This window comes from Leptosomus discolor, chromosome 17 (assembly GCF_034619465.1).
Source record: "Leptosomus discolor isolate bLepDis1 chromosome 17, bLepDis1.hap2, whole genome shotgun sequence".
NCBI classification, from domain to species: Eukaryota; Metazoa; Chordata; class Aves; order Leptosomiformes; family Leptosomidae; genus Leptosomus; species Leptosomus discolor.
In genome coordinates, this window is record NC_141407.1 from 1,288,953 (window position 1) to 1,313,353 (window position 24,401).

Consider the following 24,401-nt stretch of genomic DNA (forward strand, 5'->3'; position numbering starts at 1 on the left):
CAGAGGTCCCTTCCAACTCCTAAAGTTCTGTGATTCTGTGATTCTGCTTTTGCAGCTGATGACACTCAACCTAGGCTAACTCAAGATGCTGTACTATAGCAAAGACCCTCCATAACCCAAAATATCCACATTGCTGGAAAACAAAAGGAAAGGCCCAGAAAGGAAATAAGAGTCCACACATGTTATGTAAATCAAAGCAGATTATTTATTTATGAAAGTGATGACCACTTGTAATGCAGTGACAAGCCCATTTCTTTATCTCTATTGTGAAACCAACTATCAACTCCTGTCTCTCAAAACAACTGTGCTTTGCTGTCATCTGCCTGTTCTACAGTCCCCAGACCACATAATACACACTTCACACTTCTGAGGACAAGGAAGCACCTCTTTGGAGTTCCATAGATAGTTCTTAATTTCATAACTTTTGTGACACAATGAAATCACCCAAAACATCTTTATTTCAATGTTTCCAGTTGCTGGATTTTGAAAGTCACACTAATGTGACTCATTAATCCCATCCCACCCCTCATTAATTAATGATTAATCCTCATTAAGCCCCCCACAAATAAGCAAAGTGCAGTGTTCTTAAATTGCAACAATGGCTCCGAGCAAGAGGCCACCACAGAGGCAATTTTGGCTAAAAAAAAAAAGTGATTAAAAAGAAGATTGCAAAGTATGGTCATTGAAATTCAAAAATAAACCTCTACATATAAAAATACATTGTTACGAGGCACAACAGGAACTACCTCAAGCATCCAACCAACAGGTACCAACCAGGAGAGAAGGGTTCCCATTCCCAAGGCAGCTTGATAGAAGAAAGACCTATCGAGGAACACAAGGTAGGTATCATTACAGCAACCATGACTGCGATACTTCTCCAAAGCCAGCATTGAAGCAGTGCTGCGTGAGCAGCTCAGTGCACGTGCCCACTCTGACACCAAGCAGCAGATGGGCAGTGTCAAGCAATGACGTGTGGTGTGACGTGTCACTATTGCAAGGTGGAAAACCAACAAGGTAAATTTTTCTGTGACAAAAACTGCCAGCCATTGTGGGTTTTTTTTCTGTATTTAAATTTCTTCCAATTAGGAACAGGAAAGATCAAACGTACAAAGCACAAGCAGGTCAGAGAATTAGTGTGAATGGCACAACCTCGAGGCACCAAGCACCCGCAGTGTGCAAGGGCGAGCATGGGTGCAGAGAGCTCTCTTCACCCCAGCGATACAGGCTGCAATCTACATCTTCTGGATTTCGGGCGGTTTCACTGGTGGCCATCCCTGCCATTTATAGTACGACACCAGCTGCTTGGGCACTTCAGCCAGAACCACATGGGAAAGTGCTTCCCGGGGAGCCTGCAAGGACAGGGAGAATAAATCAGAAATACTGCAAAGAAAGGATTTATCAGCCCAGTGTCAAACCCTTACAGATTTCAGAGCGCAGTCCCCCACCTGCCACATCTCACTCCCTGTTTCAAGACCTCATTGCTGCAGGTTTAGAAGCAGTTCCAGTCAGCCTCAGCACGCATTGCTGATAGAAACCGCTTGTTCCCACCCCTGCACTACTCCCATCCTCAAGCCCAGGCACACGTAGCCTTTACATGGCCCTGATCTGGGTGGGAAACTGCCCCAGCCAGTAGGAATTCCTCTTATTTTGGGTTTTCATTCGACTCTACTCTTCAACTCAATTCACTGTGCAATGTGCATGAATGCTTGGGCCAACGGTGGAGGTAGGGAGGAGTGGGGGAAGGACAGGACTACTTTCAACAGCACGGAAGACTGATCGGCTTAAATCACTCATGGGACTCAACATCAGAGACTGACAACGTGCTCTCAGTTCCCTGCCTGAATGTTTGCATCCCAGGAGAGAAAACATCTCCTTTGCTCCTTTAACTCTGCAACAGCCAAGAGACAGTACACCGAATGAATGCTGCAACGAGAGCTCTTTAAGAAAAGCTGCGAGAGAGCTGCAACAGGGCACACTGTTTTGAACACAGAAGCAAACGTCTCAGCTCTCACTGGGAACAGGCAGCTTGGGCAGCACCTTGAGCATGCAGCTTGCTGCCTTGTCTAGCCCCAGGCTCATTTTTCAGACGTACAAACAGCATATCTACTGGCACCAGGACTCTTCTGAAGAGAAAGACAACTTACATTTTTGAACTGTCGGAAAGGCACAAACTGGACAATGTCTCGTGCAGCCGGCTCTCCTGTCAGGGACTTCAGGACACCGTTGTCTCCATCAAGGAACTCCATTGCTTTGAAATCAGCTTCACCAACTCCAACAATAATAATGGACATGGGCAGCTTAGAGGCATTAACAATCGCTTGCCTAGTTTGATCCAGATCAGTGATCTCTCCATCTGTGATGATCAGCAAGATAAAATATTGCTGAAAAACATTAGAAAGCACCCAGAGTTAGGGAGTTCAACACCAAAGCTCACATAACTGAAGGCAAATGGAGCAATTTCTTACTCTAAGAAAGAAATCAGATGGTGCTATGGATAACACCAAGCCAGAACATTAAAGAAGCTTGTAAGATTTCCTCTGTACTAGAAAAAAATGATAGAAGCTTAAATTCAATTTATAAAGAATAATTACATCAATTGGCAGAAAGTAATGGAGATGAGCAAAGTACTACTAAATCAACAAAGCTGCATATAAAATTCATTGATGGATGCTGCTTTGCTCACTGACATCTCAAAAAAGACTAAAGTTTAATATTCGATACCCCTGGAGTGTAACTCAAAAAGCCCTCTGTTTTAATTACCAATAATTTAAATTGTAAGTATGAGAAAACTCAAAACACAGCAGTGACAAATGTCACGACACAGAGACATTCTAGAGATAACAAGATGGGAAGAACACAGGAGCTTTTCTAGAAAGAAAAAAATATCTCAAACCAACACATTAGTGTGGTAAAGTGTTTAAAATGTCCTTCTTTTTCCAGAAGCTAAGGTTTAGTACCTGATTTTGAAATGAGCAACCGCTGTTTTATAGCGGCTATCTACAGACTTAAAATGAAAAAAAATGAGAGACACACAATGAAAATAAAAGAACCGAATTTCCAATTCCAAAACTCAGTTAACACAACTGTTACTATGGTTGTACCCCATTACTGACAGATTCTTTATTCAAATAGTTAGTTTTTCATCTGTAAGAAAAAGTAGAGAAGTTTAACATACAAAGAGAAATAAGAAAATTCCCTCGAGTGTTGAGAATGCTAAAAAATACCCTCAGAAACATAAGAAATGGATCTCCCTAGAGCAAGAACCTCACAGAGTGGGAAATGTACTTGACATACACATAAACATAAGTAGAACCAAAAATACAGCTGGACCACAAAGCAAGTGTGAGAGCGTCCACCAAAATTCCTTCTGATTGGTCTGTCAAAATGGAATCACTTAAATCCATCGGGAAACACAAGTCCTTCATCCTTAAGCAAAAGGAATGAAGTTTGAAGAAATGGAGTTGAATTTTAACAACAGCTATGGCCATGCAAGCACACAAATGAGACCTGCAACACAACTGCAGGGTAGTATGGATGCCCTGCAACCTAATTAGCATTCTGATTTAGCAGTTCTCAGACTCCTTTGTTAATCTGGCCCACTAGATATCCTGATTCTGCAAGCCATCATGGTGGGATGGATAGTTGAGCCCTCTGGTATTTGCCTTGGAGGCAGTCTTTGGGTACATTCTTGAGAACAAAATTGTTTGGAATAAAATATACAGGGCCCCACTATATTGTGCGCATTCCCTACAGGTGATGGAGCTTGGCAAGAGAGGTTGGAGTGAGGCAACTACTGACAGAGCCCAACTGGTCGAAAAGCCAACAGAGCACCCCTGTACATTTCAACAGGAAGTACAATGCTAGGAAACTGTGAAAAAGAGAAATAAATATCACTTGCACAATGGAAACTAGTGTCAATGTCTACCAAGCACAGGTTCACATCAATAAGTACCAAGAGCGTACCAACAGCCTCTCTGTCGGCTGGTCAGAAAGGACCAAACTTGGGATCCTAAGGAACGAAGACAACATCGCTTCACCATTCCATTCTATCCCACCATGAACATGGAAACCAGAAACATCAACCCAGCGCAGGAAAGGACATACTCACTGAAGCAGTTCCTTGTTGTGCTGAGTGCGCTGCAAACCTTGCCACGTGGTTTATAATAGGAGAGAAATTCGTTGGCCCATAGAGGCGGATCTGAGGCAGGATCTGGCGGTAGGCGTCCACTATTCCCTGGATCCCTGTAACACATGGAAGGCAAGCTGCCACAAGAGCCTCACATCTTCTCCAGTAATTATTCCATAAGCGTTACCAAAAGGGTAACAACTCTCACAGCTGGGAACTCCTAAAGGGCAAATAAGCAGCAGGGTAACAGCAAATACGCAAACACAAGGCTGAAAGCAGTGGACACCTGCAGAGATAGGATTTGCAGATTTCTCCTCCATTCTACATCCTTCACATCACTCTTTGTGCCTCTAATATCACAAAGCTCATGGTGGCTGCAGGAAAAATAGTCCAGTGAAGGCACGCCGATGACTATGTCTACCTTGTCATCCAATTTGTCTTGTTTAATTGCTTATAGTCTAATCAGACAACAACGTTAGAAGCTCTCTGGAACAGTAACTTTTCATTTTCTTTGTGTGAAAGTTAAGACAGTGATCCCTGATTCAGGGTTCAAATGTTTCTGTAAAAGAAATAGCAATCCCTAAAGTTTTTCCTATGCAAGAAGTTTTTCTCAGGTTAACTAAACAATTTTTTTAAAAGTCTGATTTTAAACGATGCATATTGTTCTGCGGATCCATCTAAATTGGCCTATTCGTTGCTTGTATGAATGTAGCTTCATTTGCCACTGCTGCTTGCATCGTCCACCAAGCATGCTTTAGTGTGGTACCTCTCAAAACTAACGTACAGGGACCTTTAAAGATCAAAGACACAGATCCCAATGAGGCAGACAATGCTGAACTGACTGAGGAAATGCTTAGATTTTAACACTGAATCTCAGATTCCATTTTTCATTGGCCTTAGACCAATGAAAGAGAGAAAAATTGAACCGAGTTAAAAATGCTTGTTCAAGAACAATTCTGTGTCACTGCATGCTGCGACAGTTCTTAGTCCTATCAGGTCACAATCCAGCTTAGAGAGCAGCCATTCAAAACAGCTGAAACAACCTCCACTAAATATGGCTATAAAGAAGACAAGCTTTTCAGACAACCCTTTAGAAGAGAACATTCAAACTTATACACGTTGCTGATGAAGTAACCATGGTCTCTAACAGCCTTAGCAGACGGTCGTGCTGGAAGCATGACTTGGCACAGGCACAGTGCTGCTCTCAATCCACTATACCTGTGACGTACCAGAAGTAACCAAGTTGCAGCAACAAAAATTTTTGCACAGACTAACAATCAAATTAAACCTAGACCCCTTCACTGGAGCTCATGCAGACTGCACAGAACTCTGCATCAACACATGTCCACTCTTGTAGCATCCAGATGAGAGTCAATCTAGTTTGCCACCATGTCTTGGTGCCGCATCTGTTTTTCACCAGTTATGAAAGAAATACAACACTTCACACATCTGTCCCTCCCAGTGAAATATTAATGAAGAGGTATCCTCACCTTGACAATAAGGATTGCTGGGGTTGAAGTTCAAAGCAAACTCATGAGATACCTAGGAAAGGGGACACTACAGTTAGGGAACGCAGACACGGACAGAGCAACTGCCCAGCGTTATGAAGCCCCTACCTGCCAGCTAGGAGGAACCTGAGCTCCAAACCCAAATGCAGGAAACAGCTTGTCCCTGGAGAGAAATGGCAACAACAAGAAAATAAAAAGAGCAATTCTTTAATAACTCTTCTGTTTTATTTCCAGAAAGTAGCTCAATTCCTGACATAAGGAATGGGTACACCACCTAGCTCCCCATGGCCAGTCTACCAGTTACCCAAGGGTTTCAGGCTTGGGCTTGACAGTTTCAGAATTTCTTGCAGTGCAGCATCCCACAGGACTCTCAGGCTTCAAAGCAGCAAGAGGAAAGCCAACCCAACCACAGCCTGGCTAAAGGACACACATGGTCCTATCAAATCAAACAGGGCATTCACATTTGAAATGCACCATCAGCAACAAGGGATTAACGACAAGCCAAAGCAGCATTTCAGAGTAACCCAGGGCCACACAAGGGCAGACCTCAAGGACCAAACCAAGCAAATATGCCCAATTACAAAGGGCTGCCGCTGCCCTCCCTGGCAGTGACAGAAGCAGGAGGAAGCAGCAGCAGCAGCTCCTGAAGGGATCTCCCAAGGAAAGGCAGCACCTCAGTCATTCAAATGCTGCAGCTCTGGAACAAGCCATCAGCCTTGATCACTGACACCCGCTGTGACACATCTTTGATGTGGTGGCTAGATCAGTTAAGACCATTACATACGTGTCATAGTCCTGGACTACACTTCCCACGCTCCAGATGGCAATCAGGTACTCATTTATCCCATCTGGGCTGATGTAGTGAAGAGAATCTGGTGACCTGGGATCTCCGTTGGAGCCAGTGAAGTCTACACCCACCTAACCAGCCAAGATGATGACAGCAAGTCACTAATGCATCACCATAAGCAAATGAGAGGAACTAACCATACCCAGAAACAGAGGGTTAGACCAGGCTCACATAGCTCCCCTCCTCCCAGGCACACAAGCAGCTCTACACAGGAAGAGGAAAACAAGCCTGCACACCTCTGCCCACTGGGATACACACGCGTTTCAGAAGCAGTAATCCTTTCCTCTGATAGACTGAACAGATTTCTCAAAAGAAGTTTAAGAAAACCTAGTTCCATTAAAGCTGCTACTTGATCACAAAAAGTAAAAATACACTATCGTTTCTTTTCACAGTCTCCATCGCTGCAAATTTACGCTGCACTTGCAGTCATTCACACTGGAAATAAAAGTACTAATTACAACCTCATTGCTCTTGTCCTGTCATCTACCAAGATGTGCGATGGGAAAACAACTCACTGTAAAGTTAATCTGGCAGCCTCCCATGATGTAGTCCAGGAACGAATATTCTGTCTCAATCTAGAGGAACAGACAGACCGTGTTACACTTTCTCCCCACAAGAACAGATTTCATCAGGATCAGAAAATCAAATGAAAATAAAAATAAAACAACAAAAATCTTCCAACCTTGCAGGATTTTATCCTAATAATGCCAGAGTTTTTGTAGCTCTTTTTCTTTTGTTTTTTCTCAGGATGAATACATTCAAATTCCACCTACAGAAAGCAAGCATGCAAGAAGCAAGTTCCAAAAAATCTGCATTTACAGAAGGGCAAATTATTGAAACAGATGAGTGTCAGACATCATGTAATTTCAGAGTTACCCAAATACCTGGCAGAATTCTGAAACTTAATTTTAAAAAGGTTTGCAGCCACTTTGTCCGTTATATGTTTTTGCTACCAGCACTGGGCAAAACATGAGGAAGGACCTCAGAAAAGTCTTTCTCCTCAACAACCTTCTACTCTGCCTGCAACCATGAAATGGTGTCTTTGTACCAGGGGAAAAACATGGATCACAAATACGAGCCTTTCTCTTAACATAATGAGGTTCTTTCTCTGTTAAGTGAAGGGAATGAACTCAAATAGAAGATGAGGAGGCAAAATCTCGGGGTGGGGGAGGCCAAAAAAGCCTAGGCTGCAGGTTCCCAACGGCCTTTTGTTTCACTCACATTAGTTCTGATTTCACATGAGCTAGGGGAAAAGGCAAGAATCTCCCACCAGCTTTAGGACTATGACTACAGAAATCAAGCCGGCTGGCATCTGGAAGCAGTCCTAGGCTATGTCCTGTGTGTGGATTCATCTGTCCAAGTTCAGATGAGACATCTCCAGGAGAATGAGAGTTCAGGTTTCCACTGCAGACAACAGCAAGAAACCAGCACCACCAGCAAATGATTTGACTTATTCTAAACTGGATGCCCAAGGCATGGTAAGAACTGTGCCCTTTGGAAGCACTGCTTCTCTCCGTTAGCTGGAAAGGCCACCAGAGCGCTCATCAGGGTGACCAGCTCGCGAATGTCACCCGAGACAAGTCCTGCCTCTGGACTGATCTGTTAAAGCACGAACAAGCCCTTTTACTTCCACTTGACTCAGCAGAGGCAAAAGCAAGCTGAACTGCTGGGAACAGTGGCTAGCGGCCAGCAGACAACAGGCTCAAGGAAGGATGTCTTTAGGAACAGGAACGGTCACAGTACCCAAGGAAAACAGAGCAATGCAATTCCCACACCAGGTTTTAATCTTCCCAGATGTTGGCTTAGTAGCACAAAGATACAAACAGAAAAAAATCACTTTTGGAGGCAACACCTAAATATGTATGTCTGAGGTTAACATTAAAAAGGGTTCACGAAAGACCAAGCTATGGACTAAGTCAGCAGGGGACTGAGAAAGCTCACCGGAGAGCCGTCACCCGCTTTCTGCAGCTGAGTCAGGTTAGTCTCAAAAGCGCCTATCAAGTCATGCGACCCGTCGCTGTCGTGATCCGCGCACTGCACCTGGAAGGGAAGAGAGAGTGAGCAATGGGCAGGCGTGCTGCTGCAGGGAGAGCGGCAGCTGCTCACCGTGCCACCTGCTCCCCACAGCTCTGCAGCCGCACCAGCAAACTGCCCTGTCACACCTGAACGGCTGGTGTCACCTGTACCACTGACTGAAACCTGACGGTGAGAGGGACACCCAGAGTCAGTCTCAGAAAATGGAGTTTTATCTTTTTTTTTTTTTTTTATTGCTTACCCATTTTAGCACGCACAGTGGAAGTTTTAATTAAAAGCTTTCCCCAACTGAAACACAAGACATTAAGAAAAAAAAAAAACACCACCACCCCACCCCCCCAACCCCAATACTTCACAGCCCAGATGTATAAACGTGAGATCATTCAGGACAAGATATGCTGCTGGGGTAATGGGAAGAAGCAATTAGAAATTCGTTATCTAAGCACTTTCTGAATATACGCTTTTCTTCTACCTAGCAATAGCATCAATTCACAAAGAAGCTGCCACTTCCACAGAGCACTGTCTTTTCCTGCATCTTATACCAATCACATTATAAATACTTAATAACCAGCCAAGTTTAAATCAGCATGAAAGCTTCAGAACTAGACAGTGCAAAAGAGCAATGCATTTAAAAATGAAAATACACTAATAACTATGGCTTAGCCAACACAGTAAGATGTCTATTGTCAATAGCTCCCCACAAAACCAACTATGAGAAGCATTTGTAACACGCACAAACACACGACTGCAGAAACAAGTAATTCCGGCAGCAGTCACTCAAGAAACAGTTTGTGAACAGCTGCTCCCCCCTCGCTGAAGTTCACATGCTACACACATTCAAAAGCTCTCTTTCCAAGATCTGCCTTTGGTAATCAAGAAACTGATGTCACTCCAGTATAAACCACAGTGAGAGCTTTCTCCTCAGGACCAAGAGACAAGATGAACCCATGGGTAACACCTCGATAACGATGACAAATTCAATGGCTAGGTATCTGAATTTGAGACAGGGTTCTTTTAGGACTACTTTGATCCATTAAGGATATTCCACTGGTATCGGTGGCAAACCTGTACAACAAACCGTGTGAATTATGGCCTAATCTAGCCACCTAAATGGGAAGCATCCTATCATTCTTCAGGCTCTTAACGGAAAAACAAGATCACCTTAGAGACTGTGCCCCCTTTTTCCCCCTTTATCCTTCCCAAACGACCACATTTGACTCATCTCTTCTGCATGCTCCACCATGAAGCAACTCTCACCCTCCTGTCTGAACTCCACTCCACCTCCCTCAAGAATTACGATGTTTAAGCATCACTCAAAAGCAACTGGATTATGCCAGGGAGGCCAATGAAGGAGGCTCTTGCACAGAAGCCAGGGAGCCGACCCCCAGTGCAGGGTCTCCTTTGCACCAACATGCCTGGAGAGCTGCAGAGAATTCAGCAGCTGCCGCCTCCACACACCTCCTCTCCCCTCTTGCTTGCTCCCGCTCCCTCCCAGCCACACAAACAAAATTGGTTTTAGGACCAGTTTCATTATTAGTTCACAGCACGATATGGGTTAAAACAAACCTCTTTTTGCAAGGGTTTTCTAAAACTGGCCAAGATTCACTACATGCAGTCCAAAGCATAGCGCTGCTGCAAACAAAACCCTGCAATACTGCAGGACACTGTACACAGTTATTTACTGATGAATTATTTCTTCAGAAATGAACTATCCAATATTCATTATGAGCCTCGGAATGCAGTCAGCAGGTAGAAGGCCCCTTTCATCTACAAGTGGAACTTTAAAAATTCATAGAAAACTGATTTGTCTTTATGTATATGCCGTCAAACACGTGGACTGGCAGCTTTAGTCCCAACACCAACACCCACAAATTTAACATTTGCTGTTTCCATTTAAATAACTACGGGGGAGAGACGCTACTTTCATTTGCCCCTATTTTTAACAAACCTATCAAGATGGTTAGGCTGTGTCACAAATCTGAACAAGAGCATTAGTCTGCCATCACAATGAAGAAAGAATTACCAAGCATCATTAATTTGATCAAAACATTTATGTTCACGCATATTCAGTACACAATCCTCATACATGGCCAAAGCTGATGTTTACAGGATGCATCAAAATGACTGACTACCGTTATTTCACATGTAATTGTTCCTATGTAAATTTTTGGAAGCCTCATACAAGAGGTTCAGAGCAGCAAACATCAGATGAAAAATGAAACACCAGTGCAGTATTACATTCTTCAGTGCCGCTAGTGAAACTCCAGCCTGTCAGCCTGGATTCTCCTCTCTGACTGACTTCCCTAACCCTAACCACAGCAGTCCCACGCTGAGGGATGGTGTGCTAGCGAGGTCCTTCGGTCTGCTGTCTCAGTGGAGATAAGGGATGGAAATCCACGTGGCAGCAAAGATGCATGGTTACAGATGTGTTAAAACCACATAAGCACCTTAGAATGGTCATGCAGGAATTAGGGCTCTTCCCTCTGTGGTTCAGGCCCAGCTGGGAGCAGGGCACCTTGCGGCCACTCACTCAGCCCAACCCCCACGGTGGGGTGGGGAGGAGAGTCAGGAGAAAAGGGCCAAACCCCACAGGTTGAGATAAGAACAGTTTAATGGAACAACACAGAGAAGAAACAAGGATAACAACAATACTAATGAAATAATATATATAGAGAGTGAGAGACGGAACACAACGGCCCACTCATGCCTTCTGCCGCTCCCATTTATATACTGAGCATGATGGCTGTCCTGGCTGTGCCCCATCCCAGCTTCTGGTGAAAATTAACCCTATCCTAGCCAAACCCAGGACATTATCCACCCTTTATTCTATACCATCTATGTCATGCCAGATTCTATACTTTGGGGTTCCATCTGTCGGAGGTGTTTCTGGACTGCTGCATGCTGCACCTGGAGCCCGCGGCTGGTGTGTTTCACATGGGCCATGCTCACAGTCTGAAGGCCGAAGATGTTGATCTTGAGGGAGTTGCTGGGCACCAGTTGCTGAAGCCAGTTCAAGCTCCATCACCGCTGATTCTCACTCTGTTTCATCGAAGTCCATCAAAGTCCCTCCCTCGTTGATTTGAATGACTCTCACTGTAACACCACTGATGTGACATACAGCAACTGCGGTAGTGGAGACATACCACTGTAGGGTTATTTAGCAATTAACATCATACAGTTTAATTCACTGGCTATTCTCACCCAACATTAAATCCCCTTGGGGTATGCATCGAACTTCCCCATCCTCCCGCATCACCCACCAAGTGCACCCAGGTCCTTGAGCAAAAGCAATTCCAAGGATGGGTTTGCCTTTGCCTGTGGCAGGACTGACCCAAACTGTCTTTCCTAACGTGTTCTTCCTGTGCAGTGCAGGGACTTTATCCCCCTCTACAGTAGGTAGGAGGTTTGATTGGGCACGGCCAGCTCAATTGGTAGATCCTTAGTGTTTACTAACCAGGTGGCTTCTGCTACATGTGTATCCCCACATCTGAAGGTCCCACACCCCCATTCCTCTCAGTGTGGTTTTTAGCAGACCATTGTACCATTCAATCTTCCTGAAGGCTGCTGCACGATAGGGAATGTGATATACCCACTCAACGCTATGCTCTTCAGCCCAGGTGTCTATGAGGTTGTTTCAGAAATGAGTCCTATTGTCTGACTCAATCCTTTCTGGGGTGCCGGGTCGCCATAAGACCTGCTTTTCAAGGCCCAGGAGAGTGTTCTGGGCAGTAGCATAGGGCTCAGCATATGTTTCCAGCCATCCAGTGGTTGCTTCCACCATTGTAAGCACATGGCACTTGCCTCGGCGAGTCTGTGGGAGTGTGACATAGTCAATCTGCCAAGTCTCCCCATATTTGTATTTCAGTCATCACCCTCCACACCACAGGGGCTTCAACCACTTGGCTTGCTTGATCGCAGCGCATGTTTCACACTCACGGATAACCTGTGCAATAGTGTCCATGGTCAAGTCCACCCCTCTGTCACGAGCCCATCTGTATGTTGCATCCCTTCCTTAATGGCCTGAGCTGTAATGGGCCCACTGAGCTATGAATAATTCACCCTTATGCACCAGTCCAAATCCACCCGAGACACTTTAATCTTAGCAGCCTGATCTACCTCCTGGTTGTTTAGAGGTTCTTCAGTGGCCTTACACTTGGGTACACAGGCATCCACGATGTACTTTCACAACCACATTCTCTACCCAAGCAGCAATATCTTGCCACAATTCAGCAGCCCAGATGGGTTTACCTCTGCGCTGCCAGTTGCTCTGCTTCCACTGCTGTAACCACCCCCATAGAGCATTTGCCACCATCCACAAGTGAGCACAGAGATAAAGTACTGGCCACCTTTCTCGCTCAGCAATATCTAAAGCCAGTTTGATGGCTTTCACCTCTGCAAACTGACTTGATTCACCTTTTCCTTCAGCAGCTTCAGCGACTCATCCTGTGGGACTCCACACAGCAGCCTTCCACCTCCAATGTTTTCCAAGAATGTGGCAGGACCCATCAGTAAACAGGGCATATCACTTCTCATTATCTGGTAGTTTATTATATGGTGGGGCCTCCTCAGCACGTGTCACTTCCTCCTCCTCCAACATTCAAAAAATCTTTGCCTTCTGGCCAATTTGTGATCACTTCCAAAATTCCCAGGCAGCTAGGGCTCCCTATTCGAGCCCGCTGTGTTATCAGTGCGACCCACTTACACCACGTGGCATCAGCTGCACGGTGTGTTGAGGAGACTCTCCCTTCGAACATCCATCCCAGCACTGGCAGTCGGGGTGCTAAGAGGAGTTGTGCTTCAGTTCCAACCATTTCTGAGCAGCTCAAACTCCTTCGTATGCTGCCAGTATCTCTTTTTCAGTTCGAGTATAGCAGGTCTCTGATCCTCTGTATTCCCAACTTCAAAACCCTGGGGGTCGGCCTTGGGTCTCCCCAGGTGCTTTCTGCCAGAGACTCCAGGCAGGGCCATTCTCCCTGGCTGCAGTGTAGAGCACATTTCTAACATCTTGTCCTGTCTGGACTGACCCAAGGGCTACTGCATGAACAATCTCCCGTTTAATTTCGTCAAAGGCTTGTTGTTGTTCAGGGCCCCATCTGAAATCATTCTTCTTCCGTGTCACTTGATAGAGAGGGCTTACAATCAGACTGTAGTCTGGGATATGCATCCTCCAAAAACCCACAACACCTAAGGAAGCTTGTGTTTCCTTTTTACTAGTTGGTGGAGACATGGCTGCTATCTTGTTGATCACATCCATTGGAATCTGGCGACACCCATCTTGCCATTTTAATCCTAAAAACTGGATCTCCTGTGCAGGTCCCTTAACCTTACTTTGCTTTATGGCAAAACCCGCCTTCAGAAGGATTTGAACTCCCAGCGAGAGATACAGAACTCAACGGCTCACCACCCAGATGGCCCGCTGCACAATAGTATCGAATACCCCTTAGCTACTTCGGTTTGGCTATCCCGCTGTACCCCTTCTCCGAGCTTCTGGTGAAAATTAACCCTATTCTAGTCAAACCCAGGACACCCTCCAAAAAGGTGGCGGGATCAATAGCCCAAGTGAAGTGCATCTACACCAATACACACAGCATGGGCAACAAACAAGAGGAGATGGAAGCCATTGTGCAGCAGGAAAACTATGACACAGCTGCCATCACAGAAACATGGTGGGATGACTTGCAGTACTGGAGCGCTGCAATGGATGGCTATAAACTCTGCAGAAAGGATAGGCAAAGAGAGGCAGTGGGGTAGCCCTGTATGTTACAGAGTGTTTTGATTGTCTAGAGTTTAATGAGTGTTTATGGGTAGCAATCAGGGGGAAGGCCAACGAAGACATCATAGTGGAAGCCTGTTAGAGACCACCCAAAAACGGCGATGAGGCAGATGAAATATTCTATAAGCAGGTGGGCCAAGTCTCACAATCACTAGCCCTTGTTCTCATGGGCTACTTCAACTTAACAGATGTCTGCTGGAAATACAATACAGCAGACAGAAAACAGTCCAGGAGGTTCCTGGAGCATGTGGAAGATAAATTCCTGACACAGCATGTGAGGGAGCCAGCTGGTGAAGGTGCCCCGCTGGACCTGTTGTTTGTGAACAGAGGACTCACGGGTGATGTGGTGGTTGGAGGCTGTCTTGGCCATAGCGATCACGAAACGGTAAGAGCTTTCCATTCTCAGAGAAGTAATGAGGGGGGCCAGCAGAACTGCTACCTTGGACTCCTGGAGGGCAGACTTTGGCCTGTTTAGGAGCCTGGGTGACAGAGTCCCTTGGGAAGCAGTCCTGAAGGGCAGAGGAGTCCAGGAAGGCTGGACATTCAAGAAGGAAATCTTAAAGGTGCAGGCGTAGGCCATCCCCATGTGCTGAAAGATGAGTTAGCAGAGAAGACAACCAACCTGGCTGAACAGAGAGCTTTGTCTGGAACTCAAGAAAAAAAGGAGAGTTTATGAGCTTTGGAAGAAGGGGCAGGCAACTTCAGGAAGACTACAAGGTGTCATGGTCCACTCAGTGGACTCATGACGGTTCGTTTGCTGTGATCTCGAAGTGCAAAATTAAGGCGACCAAGCCAAAGGGGTTTGCTACAATCAAACAGTGAAACTTTATTGTTTGCCCATAAAGCAGCGTGAGATAGGGAAAGAGGGTGAAAGGAAAGGAGAAAGTAAAGTGAAAAAAGGACAGAGATCGACAGCTCCACCACGGGTCCAAGGCGTCCCGATGGTCCCAGGTCAAGGCAGCGTCCCGCCGGTCCTAACGATTGTCATGATCCTTGGTGGGGAAAGCTTCCAAAGTTCGGGTGCTGAGGAGCCCTTTTTTATTTCTCCTCCTCTGTATCTCTGCCTCTTCTTGGCTCCATCGATGCCGATCGATCCTTCTTGATAACGGTTCTCAGGCTCGTCCCTGTCACCGGAGAACGGCACGGCACTCTCTAGCCAAAGCAGAGCCGTCTTGCCTCCGCAAGGCTCCCTCCTTCGGCTGTTATCTCCCCCACCAGGTTCCTAGAAGGGAGAAGCAGACAGCAGCATCTCCATCCTTCTGCTGTTTCCTGCCAGATGAACAAGTTGCTCAGCTCTCGTCCTTGCTCTGTCCAGGGCACAATGACCTCACCAGCCTGGCATTCCCTTCCCAGGATCAGCAGCTGCGTCTCAGGCAGGCCGCTGCAGACTCATGTCAAGGTGCCAGCCTGACTGTTGGGGTACTTTACTGTCCATATCCCTGATGACAAGGTGGAGACAAGGCTGTTCTTTGGACTGTCTCTTACACCAGGATGTCATAAGGTTATGCAGGGAGAAAATCAGACACATCAAAGCCCAACTAGAACTTAATCTAGCTACTGCCATAAAAGACAATACAAAAATGTTTCTATAAATACATTAGCAACAAAAGGTGGGCTATGGAGAATCTCCATCCTTTATTGGATGCAGGGGGAAACATGGCGACAAAGAGGCGGAAAAGGCTGAGGTACTTAATACCTCCTTTGACTCAGTCTTTAACAGTAAGACCAGTTGTTCTCCAGGTACCCAGCCCCCTGAGCTGGAAGACAGGGATGGGGAGCAGAATGAAGACCCCATAATCCAAGGGGAAACGGTTAGTGATCTGCTGCACCACTTAGACATGCACAAGTCTGTGGGCCAGATGGGATCCACCCAAAGGGAGTGAGGGAGCTGGTGGAAGTGCTCACCAAACCACTTTCCATCATTTACCATCAGTCCTGGCTAACCGGGGAGGTCCCAGCTGACTGGAAGTTACCCAATGTGACGGCCACTTACAAGAAGAGCCAGAAGGAGGATCCAGGGAACTACAGGCCTATCAGCCCAACCTCAGTGCCATGGAAGGTTCTGGAGCAGATCATCCTGAGTGCCATCAAACGGCACGTACAGGACAACCAGGTGATCAGGCCCAGTCAGCAGGGGTTTACTAAAGGCAGGTCCTGCTTAATGAACCTGATTTCCTTTTATGACAGGGTGATCTGCTTAGTAGATGGCTGTGGATGTTGTCTACCTGGACTTTAGTAAAGCCTTTGACACCGTTTCCCACAGCATTCTCCTGGAGAAACTGGCTGCTCATGGCTTGCACAAGCATACTCTTTTCTGGGTAAAAAAATGGCTGGGTGGCCGAGCCCAAAGAGTTGCAGTGAATGGAGATAAATCCAGTCAGTGGCTGGTCACAAGTGGTGTTCTCCTGGGGCCAGTTCTGTTTAATACCTTTATCACTGATCTGGATGAGGGGATCGAGTGCACCCTCAGTACGTTTGCAGATGACACAAAGTTGGATGGGAGTGTTGATCTGCTCAAGGGCAGGAAGGCTCTGCAGAAGGATCTGGACAGGCTAGATCGATAGGCCAAGGCCAATTGTATGAGGTTCAAAAAGGCCAAGTGCTGGGTGGGTCTTGCCCTTGGGTCACAACAGCCCCATGCAGTGCTACAGGCTTGGGGAAGAGCGGCTGGAGAGCTGCCCAGCAGAAAAGGACCTGGGTGTGCTGGTCAACAGCCAACTGAACATGAGCCAGCAGTGTGCCTAGGTGGGCAAGAAGGCCAACAGCATCCTGGCCTGTATCAGCAATAGTGTAGCCAGTGGGAGGAGCGGATTGAGCGTGCCCTTGTACTGGGAGCTGGTGAGGCCGCATCTCAAATACTGTGTGTGGTTTTGGGCCCCTCACTGCAAGACAGACACTGAGGTGCTGGAGCATGTCCAGAGAAGGGCAACGAAGCTGGTGAAGGGTCTGGAGCACAGGTCTGGGGAGGAGCAGCTGAAGGAGCTGGGATTGTTCAGCCTGGAGAAGGGGAGGCTGAGGGGAGACCTTATCGCTTTCTACAACTGCCTGAAAGGAGGCTGTAGCGAGGTGGGCATTGGTCTCTTCTCCCAAATAACAAGTGATAGAACAAGAGGGAAGGGCCTCAAGTTGCACCAGGGGAGGTTTAGATTGGACATTAGGAAAAATTTCTTTACCGAAAGAGTAGTCAAACTTTGGAACAGGCTGCCCAGGGAAGTGGTGGAGTCACCGTCCCTGGAGGTGTTCAAAAAAACGTGTAGATGTGGCGCTTCGGGACACGGTTCAGTGATGGACTTGGCAGTGTTAGGGTAACGGTCAGACTTGATGATCTTAAAAGGTCTTTTACAACCAAAACAACTCTACAACTCTATGATTCTGTTAAATACACAGCTGCGTTGCGGAACTTAATAGATTATTTGCTCATGCTGTGAGAACTTCGGCTGAAACAAACTAACAGCAAAAATCCATCCTTTTTAAGAAGCAGGTCATTCCAAAGCACAGAAAGCTTCTGGAAAACAAACAAACAAAAACCCCCAAAATGAAACACCCAAGCAAACCAACCAATTGAACAAACAAAACACAAAAAACCAAACAGAACAGCCCCAAGGCCAATACAACAACAACAACAACAAAACAATCACACAAATCTTCTTGGACTATAGCAAACACAGCCTCATGTAACAGAATGTGTAAACCATGCCATGTCACTTCAGTTTTGACAAATGATAATATGCATCATTGTGCCATCTCCTTTCCACATTTGCTGCTCACTTTTGGCCCAAGAGGACTTCAATCTGACCCAAGACTGTTGATTCCCCAACAATAAAAGCTCATGGACATCACTTTGAACATTGCCATGTATCAACAAGCATAGCACACCTGAACATCTGCCTCCAGATTAATAATCTCAGTAATTCTTTGAACTTGCCATAGTGCACAAATAAAAACATTAGCACGCATGCTTTTTACTAAACCTTTCAGACCAAACTTCCAGCATGAGATTTCTTCACAGAAAGGATGAGACAGGAAAATTCTGCAAATGGAAAGTGTTTAGGAGTTGGGTAAGCAGAGAGAGGCTATACTCACATAAAACTAACTACGGATTTAAATGCCTTTACATTATCAATGCATTGCTTAGAACAGGAATTAAGAAATTAATTTGCTCTCAGGTTCTCTTTTGTAGAAACTACTAAAAGCTGTAATTGTTCTGCTACCACCTCCATAAACCAGGACCAGAGACAATTAATCATCATATACAAGACCACAAGGAATTGCAGTTCTGACCCAAAACCAAATTTCTAGTTGAAACAGATTGAAAAAGAATTGGGACAAGCCTGCCAGTCTCATGAATAGATCAATCTGACAGATATGTTAAGGTCCTCTCTATGTCAGTATCCTAAGGCATTCAAGCTCATCCAACATCTATGAGCTTCTCTGCTAACTTAGAAACAGTGGTAGAAAGCCACAGTTTAAAAACAAACAAACAAAACCAAAAATCCCCCACCAAAACCCAACCTGAAACCCTGGCCAGAATAGTGAAAAAATCAGTTACAATTCTTCTCACAACTAACCATTAGGAAGTGCGTCACTTCTGATTTCCTGACTTCTCAATTTGATGACTCACAATGTTTTAATACAGACCTCATACTTAATAGACATATAATCACTTATATGCCATACTACCGTTCTAGAAAGACAATCTAAAAATTTAAATACGACTAGACAACCTGGTAACACATAGTTAACATCAACATCAGAGATTTAATTACTTATAACAACAAAGAGAATTTCTGAAGGCTGTACCTTGACAGGTTTGTTAAAGTCTCCACCACAGAACGTCTGCAAAGGAACACTGAACTTCCTCCAGCATGGATTTAATTTGTTCTTTATCACCTTAAAAAATTACAGCATAATGTCATGTAAGGGATGCAGCGTGCCAGAAACAGAACACGAGGGTTCTGCACCGCCATCTAAGAACAGCCTCAGTCACTTCAACCCTGACATGCATGAGTGGCCAAGCAAAAGCTATGAACGAAAGAAAAGCTTTAAGTTCAGGGTAAAGTTAAATTTTAGAGCCAAGCCAACCGAACAGCTCATCACCACTGAATGGAAGGAGAGTCCTGCCACCCTTCTCACTGGGTGCATGGCTGGACTCTTCACTGAGCCAGCTTAATCCAGTCACCAGGCAGCAAATAAACAATTTTCCGCCAGGTCAGCAAGAGGAATCCCTTTTTTAGGATACACTTTCATTGCAGAACTGGGGCAAAGCATGACCAGGAGTGGGACTTCCACTTTCAGTAGGAGTAAGCTGTCTGATCAACTCAAGAAAAACATCAGCATAGAAATACTACCTCCGATCTGTACACCAGCTGCCATGTTCCAGCATCACTCTGCTTGTAAAACTCCAAAAACGGATCCGATTTACCTAAGAAATCCTGCAAGCAAAAACCCAACAGAAGTAATCAGCCTCTATATTTTGCTCAGATGAGAGGAGCTGGCTAATCAGCACACAACTCTTCAAACAAAGCCTGAAGTCAAACAAACTATGCATTTGTCTTCCTCCCTTTTAATTTACTTTTGTCTTTTAAACTTCTGCATTTTCTAAGCCATCGGAATTTATCAGCTCCAATTCCAAGATCACCTCCTCAGACCATTTTTGTCACTATAAATCACGTCACTTTGCTGACTGAGCACGGAGGTCACTAAAACCCTAAACTGGTCTCTGGCTTAAAATAACATCAAGGCAGCATACCTAAATTTGCACCTTTTCTTCCTCAACAAGGTTACAGAAAGCTCAGTTCACAGCTACAATATTCATTGGAGACAATCATGCAATTCAACTGTATTAATCTATGGAATATTCCAAAACCAAAATAATCCCCCAAACCTAAACCTGGCAGTTGAGTTTCTGGTTTGATATTGTGTTTTTCAACACAAAATTATGTCTCCAGATTATCTCATTGTAAGTAACGAAACACAGAGAGCCTTCTTTCATACATGGATTACTTAGCTGAGTTGAACGTCTGTAAATGCAGAGAGATTCCTGGCCAAAAGGCACTAACTGTAAATATTGCAGAAGCATGCAATAGAATTTAAAAAAATCAATACCTTTTTGTCTAAGTTTTGGGCTTCCACATCCAAGTACACAACCCTAGTATCTTTAATCTCTTCTGCTGAAATCTGTGCCACAGGGAGAATAAAAATTAATGAAACAAGAAACCCCATAGAGTTTTGCTTGTACTTTGTCCATGAAAGAAACCACCGTTACAAATGTTTATCTCCCCTGTACACATGTAGCATTTGTCGATATACTGACAGAAAACCAGAAACGTTACCTTGTCCCAAACAACATGAAAGAACGAGAAACCATTTTTTCCACACAAAAGCCTTATTTACCGTAATTGTGCCCTTTCCTGCTGGCTTTCCCTCCTTCAATTCCAGCGGTCGGGTGAACACTGAGCTGGACACAATCTAAGGTTAAAAGACAGATAACAGCAGTATCAAGTTAGACCAAGAACTATGAATTACCCTTCAGGAGCAAAATTTTCAATTTCTCCTAAAAGATCTAGAAGGATTTAAATGCATTTCCAACAGCGACAGCCATCAGTTTGTGCTCCTGAACAGGTGAACAGCCTGAAAATTATCTTCTCTCACTATCCACTAACATGTCCCCACTAACATGTCTCAAAACTTAACTTTAGCCTCCTATTTTTGCTACCCCTGACACACAAGAGGCATTTCCATCACAGTAGCCAAAAAGCTATTAAAAAAGCAGAAAAGACTATTTAATTTAAGTCTTTCTGTAATAACGTGAACCCCAGCTATATAAAACCCTCCTCAGGAAATGAATACAGTCTCAAACAGCCTTATTTCCCCAAACTTACTGCCTGACGATCACTTTGGGCAAAGGAAATTCCACCAGAGCTCTCCAAGCACCACCTGCCTGCCAGACTGCCTTTAGTGACACAAGCACCTCTGAAGTTAAGCTGCTCATTGCAAACCACGTGCCATCACTTTGCAATTGACGCAATGATTTTTCTAACCACGTTCAACAGTAACACAAAATAACTTATTCAACAACATGTTTTCAAATTTGCATGTATCAAAGCCTTTAATAAAGCAGTCATTCACTCTGTTTTTCATAATAAACCCAAAGCTTGCTGCTACTTTGCAGACCGCTTAACATGCCTCTATGCTTACCTGTCCCAGCGTGCACTCGATCCCTCCGAGGTAGTCATCATCATTTAAATCAAAGGACTTGTTATCAATATCATACACGCCAAGCTTCAGCTTCTGCACTTTCTCAAAGTAGTAGTCCACGACCAGTTTCTTGCAGAATTCAGGGTTTTGGCAGTTCTTGATCCTCTCTGTGCGATCTAGCTGCACAAACACGGAAGCAAAGCCGCTGGTGACAGGCAAGAAGCACACTTTCTCCCGCACAGCTTTTCATCTGCGCCCTTGGGCCTCTGTGCAGGTCACGCACAGGCACCACCCGGGCAATGCACCCCAGACTGGGCTTGGCACTTGGTGACAGACCAGGCCCCTGCCGCCAGGCAGACCGAGGGCTCACCAAGAAAGGAAACTTCATCCGATAACAGACCTTACCACATGGGAAAATTCGGGGGAAAAAAGGCTGGTGAACCACTCATGCTGGACTGCATGCGCTGGAGTAAAGGGAAGAGGGCAGCGCCGCACCGTGACCGGCAAACAAACGTCCCGATGCAACTCCGGGCAGCTGATGAAACCAGCGAACATCAGCTCCAAACTGAGCCGGAGCTGGGCACGGGGGGCTATTCGTGCGACGCAAACCTGAATGAAACGCATCGTGCACCCGCGAGGAAAACCAAGGGACAGAAAGGGGGAAGACGCGGGCCCGACAGCCGCCCTTACCTCAGCCCACCGGCCGCCGCCCGCCTCCTGCAGCAGGACGCAGAGCGGATCCGACCTGGAGCCCAGGTCCCTGTCGAGCAGGCTCCGGCAGGACACCGACAGCTCCACCCTGGTCACGCACCCGGCCATCTGCGGGAGAGCGGAGGGTCAGCCCGCCCCGGCTGCTCGCGGCAGAGCGCGGCCGAGTCAGGTGCCGCGGCGGCAGGGCCGGGGCTCCACGGGACGCCCCGCAGCGCCGGCTCCCCCCTCCCCGCGGCCCGCTCGCCAACCCCGGCGGGAGGGAGGAGCGCGGCCTCCGCGCCGCCGGGCCCAGCCGCCTCGCCCGTTCGCGTCTTTCTCGGGCTCTGCCGGCTGCTCCGGCTCCCGACGGCCGGGCTGGAGGGAGGCGGGCGCCGGAGCCCCGGACCCTGCCCGCCGGCGGGGTGCGCGCTCCCCGCGCCCGGTCCCCTCCCGCCGCCGCCACTCGGCCGGGGCCGCTGCCGACCATACAGGTCCCGACGCTCAAGGGCGGCCGTGGCAGATGCTCCCCCGCCTCCCCCTTCGCGGGGAAAGAAGCCTCGGCGAGGAGCCGCCCTGCACCCAAGGGGCCGAGCCCTGCTCCAGAGGGTGGCACAGCCACAGCACCCCCTGCCCCTCACACAAGCTGGGCCGCGGGAGCCAGAGCGCCCCGCTTCTTCGCGGTGCTGCCTTCCAAAAGCCGCTCTGGACCAAGACAGTAGCTAAATTTTATTATGTATCAAACTGAAGACACTGCTGTCAAGGAACAGCTATAATTCTCAAAACTGAATTTAAAAGGTAAGCCTTCAAGCACCAAAACATCCAAGAGACTGGACCAGCTTGAGAGCTCTAACAAGTACTTTAAATGCGAACATTTCACAGAGAAGCTCCTTCAGAGTTCGGAAAATAAGGACATAATTGGTCTTCCTAGTATCAGTGTGCACATGGCTTTCTTATAGTTGCAGGGTGTAAATATTTATCTCAATGAAGAGATGAACTTTTATTAGGCAGCATTTAATCCCTTAGACCTCCCAGTCTGCAGTTTACCCTGGACAGTTGTTCATGATATCACTCAACATGCTACTGCACGGCTCCAGTGATGGTAGCTGGACAAAACCGGTGCTCAGGAAGAATTAGCGAAGCTCTGGGCAAAAAGGATCATAGTTCAGCTTTGTACCAAGGCCATCACCACCATCTGCTTTAATGCCAGCATTTTCAAAGAGGCTAGTCTGAAGTAGTCTGGTCAACTGTTCAAACCAGCAGTCAGAGCCATCCACCTTCCACTGCAGTTGTCTTCAGCCCCAAATAAGATTCACAAAGAAACCAGTGCCTTTAACAAATATGTTTATCCTAAATTACAAGTCACAGGTATCAGCTTTTTTCTTCACCTATACGTACCATTCCACCGGACCAGCTTACATCTCACAGTCTCACATCTGCACAGTCTGCAGTTCTGCAGAAAACCGTACGCATTTGTACGATACCAGCTGTTTGACCCCAAGGAAGATCAGGACAGCCAGCCTTGGCTCCCACGCCAACATTTCTGCTCTATTTTCCTCTACTGCAACAGAGATTTCTGTACCAACAGGAGACACAACCAGGAGCCACCTTTCCTCCCCACTACAGCACAAAGGATCAGGAGTAAAGTTAACCTCAAAGAAACAGCTCCCCATAAGCTTTAGCATCCCCAGACAGCAGCAGTCCCTTTCTCTGAGGAAACCATTACTACAGACCTCAAGCTGAACACAGAACAAGTCTGTGCACATTTATTCTATGTTACAAAGACACCAATAAGGAAAAGTGAAAAGTTTGAGACGGCAACTGTTAAACCACACAATGAAGCCAGGAGATGAAGTGAACACATATGCTCAAACCCGACCGCCTCCCATCTGCTGTTTGAATCTCTTCTCCAATCAGTAGCAATGACATTATGAAAATACTCCACTGTTTCAAGGATTTATTTTTCAATACACTTAATACCCAGAAGGCAGTCTCATCCTACTGTTTTGGACTTAGTAATGGCATAGGATTTCCCTTGAAACACAGCCCAGATGTTCTGCTGAACCCCTGGGAAGTCACAAACCACAAGGGATCCTTTCCCCCTACAGCCTCCTGCTCCATCCGGAGATCACAGGGCACCAGCCGACGCACGTGACAACCAGGACGCAGCAGGGCACAGACAGGCCGGTTGTTCGGAGCGGCTGAGCAGGAACTGTTCTTCTAACAGGC

At 46.3% G+C, this 24,401-nt stretch overlaps 1 protein-coding gene across 1 annotated transcript in view; it reads right to left on the reverse strand.

Moving 5' to 3' along the window:
- Positions 1-182: 182 nt before the first annotated feature.
- Positions 183-24,401, reverse strand: part of CPNE1 (copine 1) — a 42,709-nt gene continuing 18,490 nt past the window's right edge. Inside the window, exons 2-16 of the mRNA XM_086474986.1 lie at positions 22,176-22,304; positions 21,486-21,665; positions 20,682-20,756; positions 20,394-20,465; positions 19,637-19,720; positions 19,089-19,178; positions 8,423-8,521; positions 7,164-7,250; positions 6,997-7,056; positions 6,419-6,552; positions 5,743-5,797; positions 5,617-5,668; positions 4,109-4,242; positions 2,145-2,381; positions 183-1,349 (exon numbers count right to left, since the gene is read on the reverse strand). Of these exons, the coding sequence (XP_086331112.1) occupies positions 1,233-1,349; positions 2,145-2,381; positions 4,109-4,242; positions 5,617-5,668; positions 5,743-5,797; positions 6,419-6,552; positions 6,997-7,056; positions 7,164-7,250; positions 8,423-8,521; positions 19,089-19,178; positions 19,637-19,720; positions 20,394-20,465; positions 20,682-20,756; positions 21,486-21,665; positions 22,176-22,304 (1,605 nt within the window). The 3' untranslated portion in view covers positions 183-1,232. The remainder of the gene's footprint in view (positions 1,350-2,144; positions 2,382-4,108; positions 4,243-5,616; positions 5,669-5,742; positions 5,798-6,418; positions 6,553-6,996; positions 7,057-7,163; positions 7,251-8,422; positions 8,522-19,088; positions 19,179-19,636; positions 19,721-20,393; positions 20,466-20,681; positions 20,757-21,485; positions 21,666-22,175; positions 22,305-24,401) is intronic.